This window comes from Neophocaena asiaeorientalis, unplaced genomic scaffold, assembly GCF_003031525.2.
Source record: "Neophocaena asiaeorientalis asiaeorientalis breed wild unplaced genomic scaffold, Neophocaena_asiaeorientalis_V1.1 scaffold113, whole genome shotgun sequence".
Taxonomy (NCBI): Eukaryota; Metazoa; Chordata; class Mammalia; order Artiodactyla; family Phocoenidae; genus Neophocaena; species Neophocaena asiaeorientalis.
In genome coordinates this window covers 6,499,644-6,526,011 of record NW_020172316.1, presented here as the reverse complement: position 1 = coordinate 6,526,011, position 26,368 = coordinate 6,499,644, and the positions used below count along the sequence as shown (strand labels likewise).

At 34.5% G+C, this 26,368-nt stretch overlaps 1 protein-coding gene across 4 annotated transcripts in view; it reads right to left on the bottom strand.

The window, feature by feature from the left end:
• Positions 1-26,368, bottom strand: part of SESTD1 (SEC14 and spectrin domain containing 1) — a 137,388-nt gene that overhangs the window by 56,586 nt on the left and 54,434 nt on the right. For 3 of the 4 annotated variants that reach the window (XM_024766576.1, XM_024766567.1, XM_024766586.1), the window contains 2 exons: positions 24,517-24,607; positions 20,424-20,537 (listed from right to left, as the gene is read on the bottom strand). The exons of the other annotated variant lie outside the window; for it this stretch is intronic. In XM_024766576.1, the coding sequence (XP_024622344.1) occupies positions 20,424-20,537; positions 24,517-24,607 (205 nt within the window). The remainder of the gene's footprint in view (positions 1-20,423; positions 20,538-24,516; positions 24,608-26,368) is intronic. 4 annotated transcript variants of the gene reach the window in all.

Below are 26,368 nucleotides of genomic sequence, written 5' to 3'. Positions count from 1 at the left end.
TGGTGCAGTCTTCTGCACAGAATAATGGCAATCATCCAGTCAGAACAGCAAAAAGAAAAACAAATTTTTAAAAATGAGAGCAATTTAAGAGATCTCTGGGATAACATTAAACATATCAACTTTCACATTACAGGGGTCCCAGAAGGAGAAAAGAGAAAGAAGAGGATCAAAAATGTATTTGATGAGATTATGGCTGAAAACTTCCCAATCCCGAAGAAAGAAGCAGATATCTATGTACAAGAGGCACAGAGGGTCCCACATAAGATGAAACCAAACAGATCCATATCAAAACATACCATAATTAAAATGGCAAAAGTTAAAGAGAGAATTCTAAACGCAGCAAGAGAAAAACAGAGATTCATATACAAGGGAATCCCCATAAGGCTATCAGCTGATTTTTCTGCAGAAACTTTGCAGGTCAGAAGACAGTGGCATGATATACCTAAAGTGCTAAAAGGGAAAAAACTGCAACCTAGGATACTCTACCCAGCAAGATTATCACTGAGGAACGAAGAAGGGACTAAAAAAAAAAACTTCTCAGACAAGCAAAAACTAGAAGGGTTCATACTAAATCAACTCTAAAAGAAGTGTTAAAGGGTCTTCTCCAAGTGAAGGGAAGTAAGAATCCATGCAAAAGGGAAAATCTCAGTAGGACAAGCAAATATACAGTTAGGGCTGAGGAACAACCACTTAAATAAGCTAGTACAAAGATTAAAACACAAAAAATTATAACAGCAACTATAACTTTATATAAACAGTGAAGGCATAAAATGAAGATATAAAATGTCACATCAAAAACACAAAGTGTGGGGCTTCCCTGGTGGCGCAGTGGTTGAGTCCGCTTGCCAATGCAGGGGACACGGGTTTGTGTCCCGGTCTGGGAAGATCCCACATGCCGCGGAGCAGCTGGGCCCGTAAGCCATGGCCACTGAGCCTGCACGTCTGGAGCCTGTACTCCGCAATGGGAGAGGCCACAACAGTGAGAGGCCCGCATACCGCAAAAAAAACAAAACAAAACAAAAAAACCCACAAAGTGGAAGGAGTAAAATATGTAGATATTTTTGAATGTGTTTGAATTTAAACTACTACCAGTTTAAAACAAATAGGTATAGTTATAAGTCAACATAATTGAAGCCCATGGTAACCACAAATCAAAAACCTTCAACAAATACACAAAAACTGAGAAGAAAGAAACACAAGCATAATACTAAAGAAAATCATCAAACCACAAGGGAAGAAACAAAAAGAAGAAATCAACAGAGAAGAAGCTACAAAAACAACCAGAAAACAATTAAAATGGCGATAAGTACATACCTATCAATAATTACTTTAAATGTCAATAAACTAAATGCTCCAATCAAAAGACACACTGTGGCTGACTGGATAAAAAACAAGAGTCATGTACATTCTGCCCATAAGAGACCCACTTCAGTGCTAAAGGTACACACAGACTGAAAGTGAGAGATGGAAAAAGATATTTCATGCAAATGGAAATGATGAGAAAGCAGGGACAAAACAGACTTTTTTTTTAAAAAAGGCTATAACAAAAGACAAAGAAGGACATTATATAATGATAAAGATATCAATACAAGAAGAGGATTTTACACTGGTTAACATATATAAACCCAAAACAGGAGCACTTAAATATATAAAGCAAATAGTACAGATATAAAAGGAGAAACTGACAATAATATTGGGTTGGCCAAAAAGTTCATTTCGGTTTTCCCATAAGATGTTATGGAAAAACCAATAAAATAGTAGTAAGGGACTTGAGCATCCTACTTACATCAATAGACATCTTCCAGACAGAAAATCAGTAAGGAAACAGTGGTCTTAAAGGAAACAATACACCAGCTGAACTTAACAGATGTCTACAAAACATTTCATCCAAAAATAGCAGAATACACATTCTTTTCAAATTCACATGGAACGTTCTCCAGGAATGATCACAAGCTAGTCCACAAAACAAGTCTCAACAAATTTAAGAGAACAGAAATTATATCAAGTATTTTTTCCAACCACAACAGAATTAAACTAGACATCAATTACAGAAAGAAAAATGGGAAAGCCACAAATATATGGAGACTAAACAACATGCTACAAAAAACACCTATGGGTCAATGAAGAAATCAGAGAGGAAATGAGAAAATACCTGAAGACAAATGAAAATGGAAATACAACTTTCCAAAATCTATGGGGTTCACCAAAAACAGTTCTAAGTGGGAAGTTTGCAGCGATACAGGCCTTCCTCAAGAAGCAAGAAAAATTCCAAATAAACAACCTAACCTACCATCTGAAGGAATTAGAAAAAGAAATACAAACAAAGCCTGAAGTCAGCAAAAGAAAGGAAATAATAATGATCAGAGAAGAAATAAATGAAATAGATACCAAAAGAGAGAAGAGATCAATGAAACCAAGAGCTGGTTCTCTAAAAAAATAAACAAAACTGATAAACCTTTAGATAGGCTCAGGAAGAAGAGAGAAACCAAATAAACAAAAGAAAAAAGAAAAAAAGGAGGAATAACAACTGATACCAGAGATATAAAAAAAAAAATCGCAAGAGAATACTACCAACAGTTATATGCCAACCAACTGGACAATCTAGAAGAAATAGACAAATTTCTAGATATGTACAACCTGCCAAGACTGAATCAAAAAGAAATAGACAGGGCTCCCCTGGTGGTGCAGTGGTTGAGAGTCCACCCGCCGATGCAGGGGACATGGGTTCATGCCCCAGTCCAGGAAGATCCCACATGCCACGGAGCGGCTGGGCCTGTGAGCCATGGCCGCTGAGCCTGCGTGTCCGGAGACTGTGCTCCGCAACGGGAGAGGCCACAACAGTGAGAGGCCCACGTACCGCAAAAAAAAAAAAAAAAGAAGAAAGAGACAATCTTAACAGACTGATCACTAGTAGCAAAACAGAATTTGTAATTTAAAAAACTCCTAGCAAACAAAAGCCCTGGACTGACTGGATGGCTTCACAGGGAAATTCTACAAAACATATAAAGAAGAACTAATACCAATTCTTCACAAACTATTCCAAAAAACCGAAGATGAAGGAACAATCCTAAATGGATTCTACGAAGCCAGCATTACCCTGATACCAAAACCAGACAAAGACACTACAAAAAAAGAAGAAAATTACAGGCCAATATCTTTGATAAATATAGATGCAAAAATCCTCAACAAAATACTAGCAAACTGAACCCAACAATATATAAAAAGGGTCTTATACCATGATCAAGAGGGATTTATTCCAAGGATGCAAGAATGGTTCAATATTCAGAAATCAGTGTCATACACCTCATCGAGAATCACATGATCATCTCAATAGACACAGAAAAAGCATTTGACAAAATTCAACATGCATTCATGATTAAAACTCTCATCGAAGTAGGCATAGAGGGAACATATCTCAACATAATAAAAGTCAGTTATGATAAACCCACAGCTAACATCATACACAATGGTAAAAAGCTGAAAGCCTTTCCTCTAAATTCAAGAACAAGACAAGGATGCCCACTCTCACCACTTTTATTCAACACAATTTTGGAAGTCCTAGCAATAAGTGGTGCTGGGAAAACTAAACAGCTACATCTAAAAGAATGAGATTAGATCATTTCCTCACACCATATACAAAAATGAACTCAAAATGGATTAAAGACCTGAATGCAAAACCTGAAACCATAAAATCCTTAGAAGTGAACAAAGAACATTCTCTGACACAGATTGTAGCAATATTTTTTTGGATCTGTCTCCTAAGGGAACAAAAAGAATTAGTAAATAAAAGCAAAAATAAACAGATGGGACCTAATCAAACTTAAAAGCTTTTTCACAGAAAAGGAAACCATCAACAAAACAAAAAGACAACCTACTGAATGGTAGAAAGTATTTGGAAATGATATGACCAATAAGGAGTTAATATTCAAATAATATGACCAATAAGGGTTAATAAACAACTGATACAACTCAATATCAAAAAACCCAAACAACCTGATAAAGAAATGGGCAGACGACTTGAATAGACATTTTTCCAAAGTCATACAGACGGCCAACAGGCACATGAAAAGATGCTCAATCTTGCTAATCAACAGAGAAATGCAAATCAAAACTACAATGAGATATCACCTCATATCTGTCAGAATGGCTATCACCAAAAAGACCACAAATAACAAATGTTGGTGAGAATGTGGAGAAAAGGGACCACATTACATTGTTGGTGAGAATGTAAATTGGTGCAGCCACTGTGGAAAACAGTATGGAGTTTCCTCAAAAAAACTAAAAGTAGAACTACCATATGATCTAGAAATTCCACTCCTGGGTACATATCCAGAAAAAACAAAAACACTAATTCAAAGATACATGCACCCCAATGTTCACAGTAGCACTATTTACAATAGCCAAGATACAGAAGCAACCCAAGTGTCCATTAACAGATGAATGGATAAAGATGTGGTGTATGTGTGTGTGTGTGGGGGGGATATGTGTGTATATACATGTGTGCGTGTGTGTAAATACACACACGCACACATGTATACATATATAAAATGGCATATTACTCAGCCATAAAAAAGACAAATTCAGCCATTTGCAGCAACATGGATGGACCTAGAGATTATTATGCTTAGTGAAATAAGTCAGACAAAAAAAGACAAATACTATAGGTTATCAATTATTTGTGGAAGTTAAAATATAAAATGAATAATTATATGTAGCAAAACAGAAACAAACTCATAGATACAAAGAACAAACTAGTGGTTACCAGTGGGATGGGGGGAGGGGCAAGATAGGGGTATGGAATTAAGAGATACAAATTACTATGTATAAAATAGATAAGCAACAAGAGTATATTATACTGCACAGGGCATTATAGCCATTGTTTTGTAATAACTTTTAATGGTGTATAATCTCTAAAAATACTAAATCATTATGCTGTACACCCAAAACTAATGTAATAGTGCAAATTAACTATACTTCAACTAATTGATATCAAAGAACAGATCATTTCAATCTTTTAAAAAAAATTTTGTTATTCATTTATTTATTTATGGCTGCATCAGGTCTTAGCTGTGGCAGGCGTGCTCTTTCATTGCAACACACAGGCTCTCTAGTTGTGGTGCACGGGCTTAGTTGCCCCACAGCATGTGGGATCTTAGTTCCCCTACCAGGGATCGAACCCACGTCCCCTGCATTGGAAGGCGGATTCTTAGCCACTGGACCACCAGGGAAGTCTCCCAGATCATTTCTATCTTAAACAAATGCTTCCAAAGAATAGAAATGCAGCGAATACTCCAACTCATATTATGAGACTAGAATAACACTGAAACCCAACAACAATGTGAGAAAAGAAAAAACCATAATGAATGGCAAATATCCAGGTTTAGCTGGTATCAAGTGTCAGCAAAGCTGCTGGGCAGCATGAATTCTTACACAGCAGAAATGCATACATAAATTAAAACACCTTTGGAAAACAATTTGGCATTATCTTGAAAATTTGAACATTTCTATAACCTATGCCTTGATATTCTGCAAGCAGAAAAATCTTATACATATTTATCAGGAGACATATGTAAGAACGTAAACATCATTCATAATGTCAAAAGAATGGAAACAACACAAATGTCCATCAATAGGAGAATAAGTATAAATGTCCATCAATAGGAGAATAAGAATAAAATTGTTTTTATTCACAGAATGGAATAACATTCATCAGTGAAAATGAATCAACTACATCTACTGCAAGAATATGCATAAATCTTAAACATATAATGATGAGTGAGAAAAAAGCAAGGTACTGAAGACTAAAATCATGATATTATTTATAAAGTTCAAAAATAGGTGAAACTATATTAAGAATAAACAATATCTTTAAATGGGAACTCTATAGAAATAGATATAAAAGAATAATAAAAGATAAACACTCCCTATTTTCTTCTAAAGATTTTGTCTTTCCCATTTATGTTTTTAATACACACACACACACACACACACACACACGCACGAGAACATGAACAAAGGATGGGTAGACACAAATAAGTTAGGTGTTAAGGGATGGGGGGTATATGAATGAGACCAGGGAGGGGCACTCAAATTTATTTCAAGCTGTTGATATCTGGATTCTTAGGTTGGGTCGTGGGTGCCCAAGTGTTTTATTATTAAGCTTCATGTTATATGTATTTTTTAAGAATATGTTCTAAATACTATATTAAAATACTAAAAACAGAAAGAATGAACAGAAGTAGGGAATCACTGACAGAAGGGGCACCACGAGATCTCAACTCAGACTGAAGAAAGGGTAACTCTTCTGAGGCAGCAAATAAGGAGGTTAGAGAAAAAATGGACAATCTTGTGGTGGTGATGACAGAAAGCAGAAGGAATTTATGTGCCTCTTTTTTTCCATTAGAAAAATAAAAAAGATATTGAACATCAAATTACATTTCTGGTTAGTTTAATAACAACAAACTATATTATGCCTATCTATTTTAAAAGGCAATTTAATGCTATCTCTACTATGAAGAGTTTAGCATATCAATTTCACTGTTCTCCTGTTTTGGTACTAATGGGAGCTAATTTAAGATAAACAATAAAAACAACACAGAAAATGGTTTTCTCTTAGTGAAAAAGTTGTTAAAGAGGGCCTCTATTTCATCCTCTTGTTCTAATGCAACTTCTTTAGACTAGTTCTTAGAGACAGGCATGATGTTAAACATGAAATAATAAGTGGAGTTAGGCCACAGAAACCATTTAATCTGCCACCAACTCCTTTTGGGATCAAGACAGAAACTTCTACACTAAGAAAATTAAACACAATCAGATCCCAGGGAGGGGCTTTTCCTTTCTTCAAAACTGTCAATCTATTAAACAGAAATATACCAATAATGAAACAAAGAAATATGTATTTATTCCATGAGGAAATAAACTACTTGCTAAATTGAGCATCAATTCACATCTGAAAAGATAACATTTCCAGAGCACTCTCTCCTGAAAAGAGGACTGAATAGAAAACTTAAATAACACAATGAATGGTCTTTTTGCTCTTCTGCTCTTCTATTTCTGCTCTCCTTATTTGGCACAATATTCAATTTAAGCAGTGAAAAGATATCTCTTGAGAAATTGCTATCATGTCCCTTATAATTTGACATTTTAATGTCAAGTGTTCAACATTCATTATTTACTGGACATTAAATTTATTTATTAGAAGTATTATTTATTAGAAGTTATGTGTTCTAGTGCTGGGAATATAAGGATAAATAAGTCATGCTTCTACAAAGTAAATGAGCTTTTTATTTCTGCAATATTCCAGAGAGAGTTGTGCACGCTTTTATAAAAAAGAAATAGGTTAAAGTTTTCTGGTTTGCTTCTAGAGCCTTTACTGAAAATACTCTAACTAAATCTAAATGTTGTCCCTTTGGTCGTAGTAGCATAGAGGGCCAAAGGCTTTACTAGAATACCCCAAATGATTTCCAAATCCCTTTCCTAGGTTAAACACCATTATATGATAATTGGAAGGATACTGAGTCAGGAGCCAATCATTCCATGTTTGTGCCCTAGCTCTGCCACAAATTCACTGACTTGTAGAAGTCAACCTAAAGGAATTCACTCCAGGCTTATCTCCCCATGTGCCAAAGAAGGCAGCTGCATTAAATTATCTGTGATGTCTCTTTAAGCTCTAAGAGGTCATAATTCTAATGAGTTGTCATCCTATACATTTAATTTGGGCCATTTTCTCTAATATATGACCTGTCTTGCCCAATGAAAAGAGCACTTGTCACCTTCTACCCACTCTGGTTAATCTCACTATTATACTTAAATACATTAAAATCATTTTGCAGTTGTAGTTCCTAAATAAAATAAAATCATTAGCAACAGATTTCAAGTTTAATAAGCCAAAGGGAAAATTCGCAGTTATTGTTATATATGGCAAAAGTTTATTTACATCTGAATATTCCTCTTGAAAGCTTTTCCTAAAAAATCAACTTAAATGTAAATAGTACAGATTATTTCATGATGTAAAATATATTTGAGAGTATACTATCCCTTACTAAATATAATTTTTTAAATAGTTGGCTAAGATTACTCCTACTGTATTTTTACTTACGCAAAACAAACGTTAACAAGAGAACATCATAATTATAGAGACCTGCATAGAACAAATTTTCTCCATCATCACAAAAATTTTATAGAATCCATATTCTTATAAAATTCACTGGTAGCTGTTCTAAGTGAAAACAGTAGATCTGCCATGTAGATATACAGAATTATATCAACAGCAAAGGTATCTCAAAGCTAAATAATGTGAAAAAAAGCACAATAGTTTAAACAGTCAGCTGACTCAAAACTACTATCACTTCAAATTAACAACTTAGAGAACTATCTACCATGGTGAAATATGTGTTTCCACTGCAGTAATCTCATCTTTACTTGAGAGGAGAAAGTGTAGAGGAGGCTGGCAAAACAACTATAACTGCTTCTATTTTATTGTATAATACATGTTTCAAAAGAATGAGGGAAACATTTTAGGAAGAGTTTGCAGTAGTAGGAAAGAATCTTACTGTATGAAAATGCTGTATATCTAAGAATCACCTTTTTTGAAGGGAGTCAGGAGTGGCATCCTAAAGAGGAAGGAGAAGCCCTACTCCCAGCACACAGCAAAAGTACACTCTTTACAAAGGTAAAGAACTGTTCACCGGCCTTTGGAAAACGACACCACTTGCCAGAATGCAATGTATAAACTACAGACAACTGCTTCCAAGAGGATAAATCAATTTTGGACAGATAATTTAACTCTATTCTTAAGTGATAGCAAATGTCACAGAGGGATGTGATTTCACAAGAAGAATAAATTCAAAGGCACAAGCAAAAATAAGACACTGCGTTTTTCGGGGGTGGGGTGGGGGAGAGTGGGAGTTTCAGGCCTGAAGTAAAATGTTAAAGAAATGCTAAAAAAAGAAGTTGTGTAGAGAAAGATTTCTGGACAATCTACATGGAAAAAAAAAAAGAGAAAACTGACACATTTCAGAGCCAATGTGGCAAAACAGATTTGTAATCCCACACTAGGTTATTTTCTCTAAAATCATTCATTGCAGCTTCTTAAATTACAAAATACTAGTAAAATTTTCTATATTCCCTTCTGTTACAGTTCTTAAAGAAGCCACTAATACAGCAAACCTGTACAAAAGTTTAAACATAAAGCAATGCAAATCAGGGAGTTACTTTATCTTATAGGAGATGTTTTATTACCGGCAAAGAGGAAAAAAATGATAAATAAAAAATCCAGTCCCCCAAAGCAATGATCACCAAAATTAAAAACAAAACTAGAAAATAAGAGTCTAAAACATAATGTTGAGGTCACATGTATTATGTCTGACCCCTTTTCACCTATGATTCTAAATATGAAAACAAAGAAATAATGACGTAACTGTTGAAAATTCTAAAGAAATATTTTCCAAAGCTATAGAAAAAGCTAGAATCTTTAGTTAAGTGACTCCTTAATGAATAAGAAATAACACTATGAATTAGGGCAAAAATATTAAAAAGGACAAGACTCTAGGCATTAGAATGTTCATTTAAACATCATATAGTCAGTTGTTTATTATCTACTATAAAACTTCCAAATATCTACTGACATTGTCATCTACTCTAATTAAGTGGTTAATTGATAGGAAGACCATTTTTCTAGCTCAGAAGCAAATCTCCTTAAAAATCACACAATGCCTTGCTTGTGGAGAAGATGGAACCACGAACTCAACATTTCATTTTTTTCAAAAAATACTTAAAATAATACATTTTCCAAAGGTACTGCACATTTTAGAGAACAGTCCACTGCATCACTCTAAAGCAGTACTTCCCAAACAGGTATGAAAATCTTATATCGTTCTATAGCATTTTATCACTTTTTCCCAGAACATAATATAAAAGTAATATACAATGAGCTTGTTTTAAGTTTGAAAAAAGAATTCACTGAATTATTAATATTATAAAATACTGAATTAAAGTGAACTTCATAATACCATCTTAACATATACCAAAGTAAAAGAAAGACCAATTCTGGCTCTTCCCATCTACAAATGGAAGTCATAATCTTTAATTTTAAAATAGTTATGTAAGATACAGAATGAATTGTAAATCATTTTTAAATCTACTTTCATGTTGGATTTTAAGACTACATATAAATTAGGATGAAAAATGGTATTATGCCATCAAAAACAGAGGGGGAAACTATTTTTATAAACTGATCTTTGAAATTTAACTTTTACACTTAAAAAAAGAAATCCAGCTGGTTTATTTTTATAATTTTTACGTTTCTTTTTAAGCAACTATATATGAGAAAACGTCTGCAAGCCTGGCCTGGTAGACAACTCACTGACTGTGTAGAAAGTCTTTCATTCCCCATAAATGAAGATCCAAATTCGATCTAATCACATTATATACTATCTTTTTTACCATAATTTTTAGAGTACTAAAGACATTATGATACTGAAATAATTTTGATGAAATGAGTACAATTTATTCATCTGGGGATAATTGCCTTGAGGCAAATTCTCAGGATTACCATTCTTATGCTCCTTATTAAGTTGTTATATATAACAAATATCAGTGAATTTTATGGTTTCTGTTATTGACGAGTGTTTCATTTAAAATAAAACCACCATATCATTTACGATTTCTAGCTGAGTGATAAATTCTTGAATGACTGACAGATCTCCAACTAACTAGTCAACTGATAATATCAGAAAGATTTTAAACTCAATTAAATTAACTCAGAATGGTTTAAAGATTTCAACGTTAAGACCTGAAACCTTAAAACTCCTGGAAGAAAATATATGATGTAAGTTCCTTGACAGAGGTCTTGGCACTGATTTTTTTTAATCTGACATCGAAAGCAAAAGCAACAAAAGCAAAAATAAATAAGTGGGACTACATCATACTAAAAAGCTTCTGCACAGCAAAGGGAACCATCAACAAAATGAAAAGGTAACCAACTGAATGGGAGACAGTATTTAGAAATCATATATCTGATAAGGGACTAATATCTAAAATGTATAAAGAACTCATACAACTTAATAGCAAAAAAACAAACATCCGATTAAAAAATGGGTAGAAAATCTGAACAGATATTTTCCAAAGAAGACATAAAGATGGCCAACAGGTTCAACATCATTAATCATCAGGGAAATGCAAATCAAAACTACAATGAGATATAATCTCACACTTGCCAGAATGGCTATTATCAAATAGACAAGAAATAACATGTGTTGGCAAGAATGTGGAGAAAACAGAACCCTTGTACATTGCTGGTGGGAATGTAAACTGGTGCAGTCACTATGGAAAACAGCACAGAGCTTCCTCCAAAACCTCTGTACCTCCTGGATAAATCAGAAGAAGAAAGAAAAATAGCATCTCTTATATGTGGGATCTTAAAAATTAGCAAACAAAAACAAAAACAAGCTCATAAATACAGAGAACAGCTTGGTGGTTGCCAGAGGTGGGGTGGGGTGGGTGGAAGAAATGGGTGAAGGGGGGTCAAAAGGTATAAAGAAAAAAAAATAATGTATTTTAAGTGAAAAAACTTGCTTATATCTTTAAAAAGGGGAACATTTTTTAAAATGAAGTCTTCCTTTAAGCATTTAACAATTTCGAAAATAATATGAGAAAACACTAAAAAAAACAGTAGTCCTGGCTAGGAATACAAAGCTTAAAGAGAGATTGATATGAAAATCATAATATCAAACTTCAGAAAGTAGTTTCTATTATTCTACAGTGATATGAATGTTCAGTATGTCACTAATGTCCAAATTCAAATTTTACAAAATATAATCCTATAAAAAATATAATTCACATATCCAAAAAACTATCTAAATCTTAGGGAATGATCAAAAGATAATACTGGGTGTTAGTTCATGCAGTGTGGAGCTCGTGCCTTCGACTGACTTTCTACAGACTAATCAATAGGTACTAACATCTGTAGGGACAAGGGTTAACTTTTAGATTTTGTCCAGAAGAAATGCAAATAATGTATGATCTGTGCAGTAGTTAAAATTTCTGTCCAGTAGGGTAACAGAGAACCTCAAAGTTTAGAATTTATGGATCTGCAGGACATTAACTAGTTTTGTATCTAATTTGGCAATCTTATCTGCCTATAAAAATCCTAAATTCTTCAAATGCTCTTTGAACCACACCTCACAAATTACTGATAACTTCATTAGTTAATGATTTGCATAATATGTTTAATTTACACTTATTTTATATTTACATGAGAGTCATGATTTTACCCTTATGAAAATCACACTTTAACATATGCTTTATCTTATCTGTTCAGGGATGTGGTGGGGATTATATTCTAATTTTTATCTAGTAAGCAATTGTTAATTATCTTCAAATATCCACCTCCATGAATATCCTAATATGTATGGATACAATTAAATTCTTGAAGAAAACGTTTATTGGTTATATTCAAAGCAGCTATCATTTTAATAATCAGAAATCTAAATTTCAGATCTATTTCCAGGGAAATCTGAAACCAAGTAACAAGCACAAACGGAACCAGAGTAAAATGGAGGAACTACAAAAAGGAGGGAAAAAGACCACTACCTACATGAATTTTTGCCAAGTCTTCTCAAAGGAAATTTAAAAAGCATAATATTTTTAAAATAGTAAAGTCCTACATAAATATTACTTTTTCCTTTATTTTATATATGTTAGGTTAAGACAAGACAAATTGAACTAAGCCACAGTAGTTATTAACTAGCACACAGCATTGTTCAGCAAGTTTGAGGAGAAAGATATTTATCATATGGTCTTTAATCAAAACATCTATGAAGGTTTTCTGGAATTCAATTTACAAAAAGACTTAAAACTTATTTCTCCTTTACTCCCACTCTTCCATATGTAACTAAAACACTTATCCTCTCCTAATAAAACATTCCCAGAGAACCTAACACTGAACCTTTCACTCTGTAGGCACTCAGATGTTTTTTAATTTTATTTATGCTAACAATGTGTGTGCAAGATGTAAAGTGAAAACGTGTCTTTGTATATATCTTTGTGTGCTTAGTACAGATTCATGTGTATGTGTTATACATATACTATTTCAAAGGGTATGTCTGCTTATATCTGTTTGTGGAAGGATATTTTTCTCACTAAAGGAAATAACTTTCTGCAAAAGGTACAAAGAAGTCAGAAGAGATGGAGCCAGAGGTTTTCTTGACAGAGAAACATGAAGGAAGTCTTTGGTCCTAGATCCTAACATTAGTATGGCCTCAAAAAGAGAACAGGATCAGATGTAGTAATAAGATGAGGTAAGAGAAGAAAACAACTTAGAATGGTGGCTTGTTATCATTACCAGTAAAAAAAACACTTTGACTATCATGAATGACAATAAAGAATGAGAAGGTGAGATCATTTTGATTATTATTTTCTCAATTTGAGGATAAGGTTAACGCCAGTACTATTTCAATTTTACCTTGTCATTAGACAGACTATAGATACTATCATCTAACCAGCAAAAGGTATCAAAGCCACCAGGTATAATGTTGCTGAAGGTCAGAAAGTACTGGAATATCTGAGTTGCTAAAAAGGAAAATGAACAGGTAGGTATCAATTTCAGAGACAAGAAGGATATATAAAGAAACATTTAGGTGACCAATGAGAAAGGAATATTCAGTTGCTGATGAAAAACATTAGGGAAGTAAACAAGAGGAAGCCCATCTAGAAGAAAGAACTTAGGATGATAGGCAAGAAAATGTGAAATCATGGGAACAGGTTGTCATTAAAATGACAACTGGGTGTTTATCTGATGAATATTGTGGACAGCTAGTAATAAGTCTTTGTTATGAATAATTCAATAAGGTAAAACAAAAACTTTTGCTTAAAGGAACACCAGTACTCATAACAGTTATCCTTTTAAAAATATTTAGAATATATACAAAAACATAGGCTTAATTACAACAGCCCAAATGATCCAAAATAATATCAAGGAAAATAATTATTAATCAAACAAACATCTATATTGAATTTAATTCTATATAACTCTAAGTATCATTTAATGGCTGGTGTTGAATTGCCCCTTAAAGCTGATTATGTTTGGCGGTATATTAGCCAGCATTTGAAATTACTCTCATCTCATTAGGACATTAGGCTTTCAAATAAGTGTCTAGTGCTTATTTACTTGGGAAAAATATTCTAACTGAATCTCTTTGGTGTCTAAAAGAAAATATATTGACAGAAGAAGCTTTAACACCTGAGTCTTAAAACATCAATCTATGATATCAGTTCAAGGCAGACAGGAATTCTCTGTCTTCCATTTTTTCCTCCAAGATGCAAGGTATTTAGCCACTACAAATTCATATAGCATGAGACCCAACTAGGCATACATTTCTGATCAGATGCACACACCTAAGCAGGATGTGACAGGTTCCTCACAAAAAGGATCTGTGCTTCTATTTGGAGTTCACAGTTAGTTTCTGAACCACTGGGCTCCGTCCGCTTTGCATTCCTTCAGAGCAACATTTCTTGCATGCCCCTGGCATGAAAGGTAGACTTCCCTGCCTGTATGAAATACTCATTCACCATGGCAACATCCAGGCCTCCTACATTCAGCTTTTGCTTTCTTCTCTCACTACACTTTTGATTCTTCTCCTTGGTATGCAGATTCCTATCCAGCAATCAGGGTAACACCTTTCCTAACATAATCCAGCAGCCAGGGCTGCCTTCCCTTACACTGCTGGCACACAGCTTCTAATAAGTCTACATCACACTCAAGTCAACCAATGACAAAAGTCTGCAAGATAAAACTGAACAACAAAACAACTGTCTTCTGCTTAGGATATGTAGAAAGATGGAAAGAGCATTGTTCCAATCCTTACAACAACAAAATAATGCATATTAATCTGAAAAATGACAACTTTTCTTGAACCCATCAGAGAGTTGTAAGTCCACAGGAAAACTAGTTAACCTGAAATCTAAGGAGAGATGAAATCCAAGGACACATGGAGCTGGAGCACTTGCTTACCTGGGGAAAATACCAGGTATGATACAAGCCAGGTAAGAATTCAGCTAAAGTTTTTAATGAATTATTTAAGGCCACATGTAGTTTAGTATGAAAGCATAGAACCTGTGGGAAGCAAAGATACAAGAAGAATTCAAACTCACTTGTAGACTCTTCTCCACAGACCTCCCAGGGACTCATAAGAAAGATTGGGGGTAGGGAGGGTAAGAAACTTCAAAAGAGGTCTGGAAGAAGGACACAGCAACCACCACTGTAAAGGCATGAAGCTGAAGGACAGCCCAGATTCTTCAACTCTTTCTCCTCTAGAGAACAAAAACCTTCAGGTCCTGAGGGAAGGCAGCAAGCCTGGATGACCTTAGACCACAAATAAAACCCCACTGCTGATATAGGAAGGGGAAAGACAGGCCCTCTATCCCAATGGAGGCAGGAATATATTATGAGCCCAGACTACCATAGGCCTCCTAAAGCTGGGGAGGAGGGCCCTACGCCCTAAACCCTGGGTCTCAGAGCCTGCCGAAGACTGAGGCTGAATCAGAACAACAGAAAATGCCCTACCGACAAACACTGAGTAACAAGTAACAGCACTCTATTCCTGAGGAGGGTCAACAGTGCAAAGAGAGACCTTTTCTGAGGCACAGGTGCAAAGGAAAGACCTACAGCTGAGGGTGAGACAAACACTAACTCTAGAGGAATCTAAAGCCTGTGATACACTGAGGAAAAGAAGAGCAACAACAAAAGCCAAAGCCAATTCAACTCCTGGCTAGACTAAATCAACCCCTCCCCTGTCCCACTAAAATCCTAGCACAAACCAAGATGGGTCCATGTGCAGGCAAAAATACGATTTATCTCAGTCTTTACTGTCATAAACAAGATGTCCAACACCCAACATACAAAAAGCAAGAAAGAACACAACTCACTGTCAGGAAAAAAACCCAAACAACATAACTAGAGTAAGACAGACCCAGATACTGGAACTATTAGGTATGGAATTTAAGATAACTATGATATATGCTAACAGTTCTCATGGAAGAACTGCAAGACAACATGCAAAACAGATGGGGATTACAGCAAAGAGACAGAAACCATAAGAAAGAATCCAGTAGAAATGCTACAAACCAAAAACCTGGTAAAAGAGATAAAGTGCATTTACAACTGGCTCATTAATAAACTCAACACAGCCAAGGAAACAGTGAACTTGAAAATGGATCAAGAGAAAATACCCAAACTGAAACACAAAAAGAAAAAAAAAATAGAGCACCAACCTAGAATGGTGAGAAATTTTCAAATGGTCTAACATACATGCAATTGGAGGTCAGAATGAGTAGAAAAACAAAATGGAGCAGAGGAAATATTTGAAATGAAAATGTCTAAGAATTTTCCAAAAATGATAGCAGAAGTCAAACCAGAGAGCCAAGAAGTGCAGCAAACAACAAACAGAATTAACACCAAATAAAATATGCCTAGACATTACAAAATGTCTAGATTTGAAAATTTTTTTTCAGTTTTTGCGGAAAACCAAAAACAAAGCAAAAATCTTGAAGGTGGCCAAGGAAGATAAAAGATATATAACATATAGGGGACCAAAGATACAAATAATAGTAGAGTTCTCCTCAGAAACCAAGGAAATGAGAAGGCAATGGTGTGATATAGTTAATGTGCTAAAAGAAAAAAAATCAAACAAACAATGAAAGAAAATTCTATAACGACAGAACATAACTTTCAAAACTGAAATACAGACTTTTTTCAGGCAAACAAAATCTGAGAAAACTCAATGCCAATAGACCTGCAATGTAAGATATTTTTAAAGGAAGTTCTTTAGGCAGAAGGAACATACCAACCAAAAAGCTGAAAAGAAATGAAGAACACTGGGTGTTGTGAGCAACCATACTTCCAGGAGATGCTTCCCAAAGGAAGAGCCCTGGGGAAAACTAAGTATCGGAAACGCTATATGTTAAATGTATCTTATGATCATTCACAACACATAATTAGCAAAGTAAAAGTTTGTAGTAAAGAAATGTCATAAATGAAGGTAAAAATGAAATTCATTTTTTATTATTTTAATTGCTATAAAAGACAAGAGACTATAGCAAAAACAGTAGCAATATATTGTGTGCTTACACTATAGTAAAAGTAAAATGTATGGAAACAATGGAAGGAAAGTATTAGAGATATACTGTATTAAGGAATTACCAGTGTTAAGTGGTATATTACTTGAAGATAAGACTCCGTTAATAAAAGATGTATATTGTAAACCTAGGGCAACCACTGGAAAAAAATACTTAAGAGATATAAATTACCAGTCAATAATGGAAATAAAATGTAATCATAAAAATACTCAATCCAAAAGAAGGCAGAAAAAGAAAAAAATACATAAAATCTAGCAAGATGGAAGATTTTAATCCAACCATATTAATAATTACATTAAATATAAATGGTCTCATAAACCAATGAAAAGACAGATTGTCAGACTGGATATGAAAACAAGACCCAACTATACTATATTTATAAAAAATCCACTTTAAATGTAAAGAAATAGGTAAATAGATGATATGTAAACAGGTAATATGGAAAAAGATACAATATGCAAACAGTAGTCAAAGGAAGCTGGAGTAGCTACATTAGTATCAGACAATGTACACCTCAGAACCAGATTATTATCATGGATAAAAAAGGGACATTTAATAATGAAATGATAAACTGGTCAACTCAGTAAGACATAATGATTTTAAATCTATGAACTCAACAGAAGAACTTAAAAATACATGAAGAAAAAACTGATAGAAATGAGAAATAAATCCACCATTATAGTTGAAGAATGCAATATTCCTCTTTCAGTAATTGATAGAATAAGTGGACAGAATGTTACGAAGACTATAGAAGACCTGAACAACACTATGAACAATCTTGACAATTACAGATCACTCCACCCACAACAGCAGAATACACATGCACAGTACATGGAGAACACATGTGCATAAGGAAATCACCAAGATAGAGCATATACTGGGTCAAAAACCAAACCTTAACAAACTTAAAATAACCCAAGTCATAAAATACATATTGTCAGACTATAATTTATACAAATATTAACTCAAATGGATAGATCTAAATATAAAACCTAAAATTATACAACATCTAAAACAAAACATGAGAGAAAATCTTTGTGACCTTGGATTAGGCAAAGATTTCTCAGCTATGATACCAAAAGCCTGATTCATAAAAGAAAAATTTAAAAATCAGACTTCATCAAAGTTAAAAACTTCTTTAAAAATGCTGAAAGAATGAAAAAGCAAACAACAGATGGAGATGCAATTTTTGCAAACGACATATCTGATAAAGGATTTCTATCCAAAATATATAAATAACTCTCAAAATTCAATAGTAAGGAAACAAAAAGCCTTAATTCTTTTTTAAAAATTGGGTAGAATTGAACAGACACCACCAAAGAAGGTACATGGATGGCAAACAAGCACTTGAAAATATACTCACGTCATTAATCATTAGAGAAATGCACGTCAAAACCACACTGAGATACCTCTACACACCTACTAGAGTAAGTATAATTTAAAAACAAAGAAAACCTGACAATGCTAAGTGCTGACAAAGATGCAGCTGGAATTTTTACACTATGCCTGTGGGAATGCAAAATGATACAGCCACCTTGAAACTGTCAATTAGGAAGTTTCTTATAAAATTAAACATACACTTACCATATGACCCAAGAATCCCACTCCTAGGTATTTTATCTCTTAAAATAAAAACTTCACACAAAAGCCTATACACAGATGTTTACAGTGACTTTATCTATAATCACCAAAAACTGAAAACAACCCCAAATGTCCCTCAGCTGGGGAATGGATAAACAGACTATGGTACATCTACACAGTGGATTACTACTCAACAATAAGAAAGGAAGTACCAGTACATCCAACAACATGGATGAATCCCAAATACAAATGCATATGTGAAAGAAGCAGATTAAAAATGCTATATACTTTATCATTCTAGTTACATGGCATTCTGGAAAAGGCAAAAACCACAGGGACATAAAACAGATCAGTGGTTGTCAGGGACTAAAGATGGAAGAAGGAGTTGACTACAGAAGAACATGAGAGAATTTCTGGAGTAATGAAATATTCCTTAGTTTCTTGATTATGGTGATGGTTACAGACCGGTTTGTGTTTGTCAGAACTCTCAGAACTGTACACTAAAATGGATGAATTTTACTGCAGTTAACTTCTTTTTAAAGTGCAGAAAAAAATCACACATTTTAAAGACATTTTGTGCTACCTCATTTAAAAACTTTTAACTAGATTTTCTTAAATCTTTATCTAAGACACCTTGGAGACTTTTCCTCCATACAAAAAAAAACTGACTTTACTGAAAATAAAAATGACTATTGTAGTCTGGCAAAGTCCACAATGAGTCTTCATTGTCTGACTCCTGTAAACATTCCAAGGCTAGATTCTACAGGGTTGAGTTAGGTTTTGCACCCTTCAGTGCTTCCACATTTTAACTAATGTAAAGTTTAGTATCTATCAACTCTCCTACTAGGAAGCTGGGATTAATAGGCTGTGGAAGGAAAAATATGACTGAATTGTTTAAATTTGTATTCCATCTTAGGACTTCTTTCTGATCTACAATAATAGGTACAGCCCTCCCTCAGTATCCACAAGGGATTGGTTCTAGGAAACCCCACGGATACCAAAACCCACAGGTGCTCAATTCCCTTATATAAAATGGCAAAGTACAATGAATACAGTTGGCCCTCTGTATCTGTGGATGTTAAACCCGAAAATAGGGAGGGCTGACTGTAAAAATCCACTTGTAAGTGGACCTGTGCAGTTCAAACCCATGTTGTTCAAGGGTCAACCAAGCTTTGACACAAGAAAAGTAAGAGGGAGAGAGTAATGCCAATAGGAAAGGATGGATAACTGTGTTCATGTATCAAAACCAAACCAGATACTAAGAAATAATTATGACATCATACAAAATAGGCTCTAACTTCAATTTCTAAATGTCTAGGATTTCCTAGTATTAGTTAAATGTCTTCTTGGTAATGTAATAAAAATGTTTTTATTTTCATTTATTTATTTATTTTTGGCCGTGCCGTGCAGCATGTCGGATTTTTAGGGAAGTCCCTAAAAATGTTTTTAATAAAAAGCTTCTACTTATTCCAAAGATTCACAAAGAGTGATTAAAATGAAAACAAGAAAGCATTTGTGGCCTTGACAAAGAATCATAATTCATTCAACAAGTATGTGAATGCTGACTAAATATTAATCATTACTTAGGCACTGATTGAGCATTGCATAAGCACTGCTTAGTATCCAATGCTGAACAAACAAAATAATACCAGCAAAATGCTGTTTTTAAAGATATAACACACTTCTATTTTTTTATAGAGTATATTTACCTCAAAGCCAAGTCTATCCTTTTCCTTCCAAAAACAAAAATGTGTTACTTTCTTATCCCAGAATTCATCTGGCTTCACTACACAAACAAGGGACACTTCAGCTGGAACAACATTCTATAGAATACAAAAAAAATTACGAATTATACATGTAAAATGAATAATTTATTAAAGTTATAAATTATTAGATGTTCACGATTAGGCTGAGTAATTAGGAGACCTTTGGAAAATAATTAAAATAATAAAATAGAAGCAATACTGGAAACTTCAAAATGTACATGGCAATACAGAAATACTTGAAAGACAAGCTGATTCAGAGAAGATTTCAAAAAACAATGTAATACAGACAGTACCTGTGCATTATTTTTGTATTTTACTGAATCTCTATAACAGGGATATATTTAAGCTGTAAGATAATTTTTAGTTGAGAAATTATTAAATTTGGTTTTTCTATGATATGAAAAACATTTTTTATAACACAATCATCTTAGAGAATTTCCTCCAATAACATAAATCAATATTCTCACAAAATAAGTTTCTTACCAGCCATTATGCAAAAAGGCCAAGATTCTGTGTGATTATTAACTTGAAGAAGAGGACAAAGCTAAACCTCAACAAATACAATTTCACATTTACTAGATGCAGTTATTCATATCATCTAAAGAATGGAAATTAACATTTACTGAGTTTAATATATATTCCACATATATTTTATCAGCAAGTCCCATGAAGTCTATCTTTAAAATATATCTTAATTAAACCTACCCATTTTTACCACCTACATTGCTAACATTCCCAGACTAGACAGCCTTTTGAAATATCCTCTTAGCAGGCCTCCCTGCTTCACGTTTTCTCATGCTCAGAATAAAATTCAAACCCTTTACCAAGGCCAAGAAGGCCCTCCAAGCTCAGGGTTCCATGACCTCAGACCTCATCTCACACCTCTCCCCTCTCAGCTCACTCCTCTAACACAGCCACACTGACCTTCTTGCTGCTCCTAGAATGTGACAAGTCTGCTCCCAGTTCAGGACTTTGCCCTTGATGTTTCCTCTGCCTGGAATGTTCTTTGCCCTATACCTAGGAGTACTTCCTCAGTTTATTTAGGATTCTACTCAAATATTCCCTCTTCAGAGAGACCTTCTCTGACCACCCTATCTAAAGTAGCAGCATCTGACTCAGTCTCTTTTCACCAATTTATTTTTCTACATAGCATTTATCCTTATATGATGTTACATTACTTAGTAATTTGCCTAACTGCTTATTGTCTGACTCCTCAAACAGAATATAGGCTTCCCAATGGCAGGTACCTTATCTATAATGTTACTCCTATATCTCCAGAGCCTATGACAGTGCCTGACATATAGAAGATACTCCATAAATCTTTGTTGAATAAATGAATTCACATTAACAAGTGGATCTCATCCTTGCAATTTTACAGAAAAGTAAATTGAGCTTGAGAGAACTAAAGTAACTTGTCCAAGGGAACAGAGTTGTGAGGGATGGCACTGGATTAGAAGCCAGGTCAGTCGGACGCTAACGTTCTACCATACCATTCCAAATGTTCTAGACCAGGGGTGAGTAAATTCTTTCTGAAGGTCCAGATAATAAATATTTTAGGCTTTTCAGGCTATACAGTCTCTGTTGCAACTATTTCAATTCTGTCCACATAGTATGAAAGCTGCCATAAACAATATGTAAACAATAAAACTCTATTTATAAACTCTATTTATAAAATAGTGGTCAACCACTATTCTAGACCATAAATGGCACTACTGAATAATAATGTTATATAATTATAAGTATTGATTAGGGGAAAATAGAAAACTTTTCAATTTAAACATGTCACTGTGCACATCACAAATCTAGCACCTCCTGCAATGACTGGGTTGTGAATAAAGTTAAAAAAAAAAAACCTCAGTGTTATCAAAACTTTTATCAGAGGGGCTGGGAAATTTAGGGTAGAATGAGGTTTATTTATATGTTGATTGTGTTAGAATATTATTTCAAAATCATTGCGTATTAAAGCTGTGAGAAACAAGAGAAACCAAGCCACTCATTTTAGAGAATATTTGTTACAGGCAGAGCCAGCACTAAGCTCTGGGCTCCCAAACAGCCAGTACCAGTACCTTCTGAAATAAAAGCAATGAATAACTTTGTATGTAGAAACTGTTTGACTAGGAGCAAACAACAGGTCATTGCAACTTCTGAAAATCTTAACTATTAATAAGTCCAAAAGTTGTTAAAATACCTATCAGAAAAGAAATCCCAAGAGGGGATTAAATCATCCATTGATTGTTCTTCAAAAGTGCCACTGATCAAAGTCCAGTTCAAACAGCAAGTCCCAAACAGCTCATCTGTGACACAGTTGAATGGAAGAACACAAGGTAATAATTAATGGATTTCTCATCTAATAGTTATTTTAACAACTTGTACAGAGAAGAGTTAATCTTCAGGGTTTGGAATACAAAAGTGCTGGGAACACATGTGACAGAAAAAGTTATTATGGGACACCAATCTGTGTTCCCTTAAAAACTGATCCACTGGGACCTCTGTTCTTTCCAACCCAAAGGAGTGATTCTAATGATGAAGGTTTAGGCCAACCAGTTAAGAATAAGGTAACGGGGAGATAATTTGGGAACCACCTCAGATACATCCCACTGGTAAATATACACTTTTAAAGGATAAAAACCTGGGGCTTAGGTTGTGCCAGGTTCCAATCGTGACTCTCTCCCATGTTCACCACGAGAACCTGGGTACATTACTTAAAATCCTTGAAGACCTTTGGGGATCGTAGAACCTGCCTCCCAAGTTTGTGAGGATGAAAGTAAATGAGATCATTTATAGAGCAAGCTTATGCACAGTACCTGAACCATACTAAGCACTAAAACTAAAACTGAAATTACCAGTTCCCATCCCTTGAATTTCTTTTTCCTAATTATCACAAATAAAAATAAACCATTAAGATTCATTCTCCCTAGTTATCATTTAAAATTTTAAATTATATTTCTTTCCACAGAACCCTAAAGCAGCTACCGATTATTTCCCAGTTCCTTTAAAATTCTTGATCTTTCTTTCAGTCTCACTAATATTTACCTAATTCAATGTTCAACATCCCACGTAACAGCCAATATATTGCCCCCAAACTGGCCTGTCATCAGCTCCTTTCATTGTATTCACTTAATTTTTGAGCTATCACTGAATCAGTGTCCCTGCCAGGAATGTCCTTTTCACCTTCTTTCATTTAAATTAGATAACCTCTCTTATTTAACTCACTTAACTTTTACTTTCTTTACAAGCCCTTCTAAGGAAACCCAGGTACATCAGAGCAATCTGTCCCCTTTCAATCACTCAAATACTGTATTTTTCTCTTTCAGATGACAGTATCCTCAATACTCTCACAATAAACCAACAAGTATTTACTAGGTACCTACTATGTGCAAGGGATTACAGAAACATTCTGTGAGGAGCACAAGGAAATATAAACATAAGACTAGGACCAGATCAGGGATTCTATAATCACAGCTGTTTATGAAATGCTTATCTGTGAGCTGCTGAAGCCCCCAAGGACACAGCTGTCAGAGTACGTTTCTTCTAGATCAGAGACAGATATAAGACTATTATGAATCCTGGTGATTTTTGAAGGAAAAAGGGTAACAGAAAGGAGAAACCTATCAGAACCACCTGAGAAGCTTTTTCAGATTAGACTTACCCAGTCCTACTCCCTACCTGTGGTATTAGGAGGGGGTGGAGGTGGGATGATGCAGCTACTACAGTGTGCAAAAGCTTCTAGATGAGTCTGATAACCTCTGCCCTCACACTTTGAGACTCATTGGCCTAGTTGTTTAAATTACTTAAACATGACATATTATTTTTGGTCATTTACAAACCTTTAGAATAAGGTTGAAATTTATTTTACTACTTAAGTGAAACCTGTAAGAACTGAATCTAAACAATCCAATAGTGACCTGTGCATTTCAGAACTCAGTCACCGCTGAGAAGCTTGGGCACAGTCCAATAAACAAAATGCATTTGCCACTATCACCTAACCTGTTGCTGTACAATAAAACCACTTCCTAATAGTCAAAAATAAAATTACCTGTAGCATTAAGACTACTGTTTTCACCACATTCCACTGGGATTTTCTGCCATCCACAATCACGGTAAATCCTCTAGCCTTACACTTTTCACTGAAATGAAACAAAATTACAGAGTATTAAAACAAGCTTCCTATTTTATTCTTAATAATCCTAAATAAAGTTTACAGTGTAATCATACATGGAGCAGCATTAATCTCAATTGACTTGGTTTGCACTGTCAATAAATGAATTCTTCAGTGTCCTTTCAGTTTTCTCAAGCAATTTATTTTTCTCATTTCAGGAAACACTGACAATTTATAAGCTAATTTGGTAAGAAAGTTACTCTAAAAGCATGTAAATTCAATGTCTTAAAAAGAGAAGAAATCAAAGCAACATTCAAATAGTCTCACTAGCCTCTCAATCTCTTCATCTGTAAAATGGGATCACAGTGAAGTAGGTAACTAATGACTGCCAAGTGTGGACGTACTTCTTGTCTCCCCTTCCTGCCAGAAGTGTAAGGTTGTGAAGTGATATTTCAAAACAGGTAGAAAATAAAGTAAGCTATTATTAAACCATTGGAAATAAGCTTCTTGGTATTCTTTTGGGGAAATTTAACGAGGTGAAGTAGCATTGGTGTATATAAGAATTCAAAGCTTGAATACACCATGTCTGACCCACCTCTGCTTTCACTTTTGCATTCTTAGGCACTTGACCAGCACAATATTATCCTGAGTGTTGGAAAATGTGTTATTGCTATATATTATATTCAATTATTCAAGTACCTACTAAACACTTCTCAGAAGCCTGCCCTAGTAAAATGCAACAACATGGAAAAACTCTATCCTATGACCAAAACTACATAGCTATATTATTATTATTTATTATTACTATTACTATTTGTTTTACTTATAAAATCAACAACATAAAGATCTCAACTGCCCTCCCTCTAATATAGTGGAAGAAACTGCAGCTTTGCTTAGCAGAGCAAGGATTTGTTAGTGAAAATTCTCTCCACACAAAGTTCTCCCAATTGCCTACATTATAGGATAGGTTAATAGCAGGCCCTTTCCTGAGATTTAAATCCAACAGTCCAGGGAATTTTACTAATCCTCCCTTATTCTCTCCAAACATTCACATTAACCTCAAGAGGATTATTGGAGAAAGATATCCAATTCTATTGAGAAACAGTAAGGTCACAAGAATGAGGATGATATTGCTAAAGATTTGGAAGAAGAATAGGTGACTCTGTAGGCAGGGACAGAAGCTGAGCTTCCAAAGAAAGCAGAGAACTGTTCAAGAGGTGAGGCAAAATGAAACATATGTCCATACAAAAAACCTGCAAACAGATATTCATAGCAGCATAATTCATAACAGCCAAAATCCAAAACAACTCGAATGTCCAACAATGGATGAATGGGGAAAAAAATGGGGTAATCCATTCAACAGAGTATTATTCAATCATAAAAAGAAATGAAGTACTGATATATGCTACAACATGGATAAACCTTGAAAACATGCTAAGTGAAAGAAGCCAGATTCAAAAGTCCATATCGTATGATTCCATTTATATGAAATGTCCAGAATGGGTAAATCCATAGAGACAGAAAGCAGACTAGTGGCTGACAAGGGCTGGGAGGAGGGGAGAATGGGATGAGGAGGGACTACCAATGGGTATAGGTTTCTTTTTTGGGCTGATGGCAATGTTCTGGAATTTGAGAGTGATGGTCGCACAACCTTGTGAATATACTGAAAACCACTGAACTGTACACTTTAAAAAATGATGTTTATGATATGTGACTTATATCTTAATAAAAAAATGTTGAAGTGTTCTATTTTTGGATTTTGCATTACAAAATAAAGGATCCACTAAGC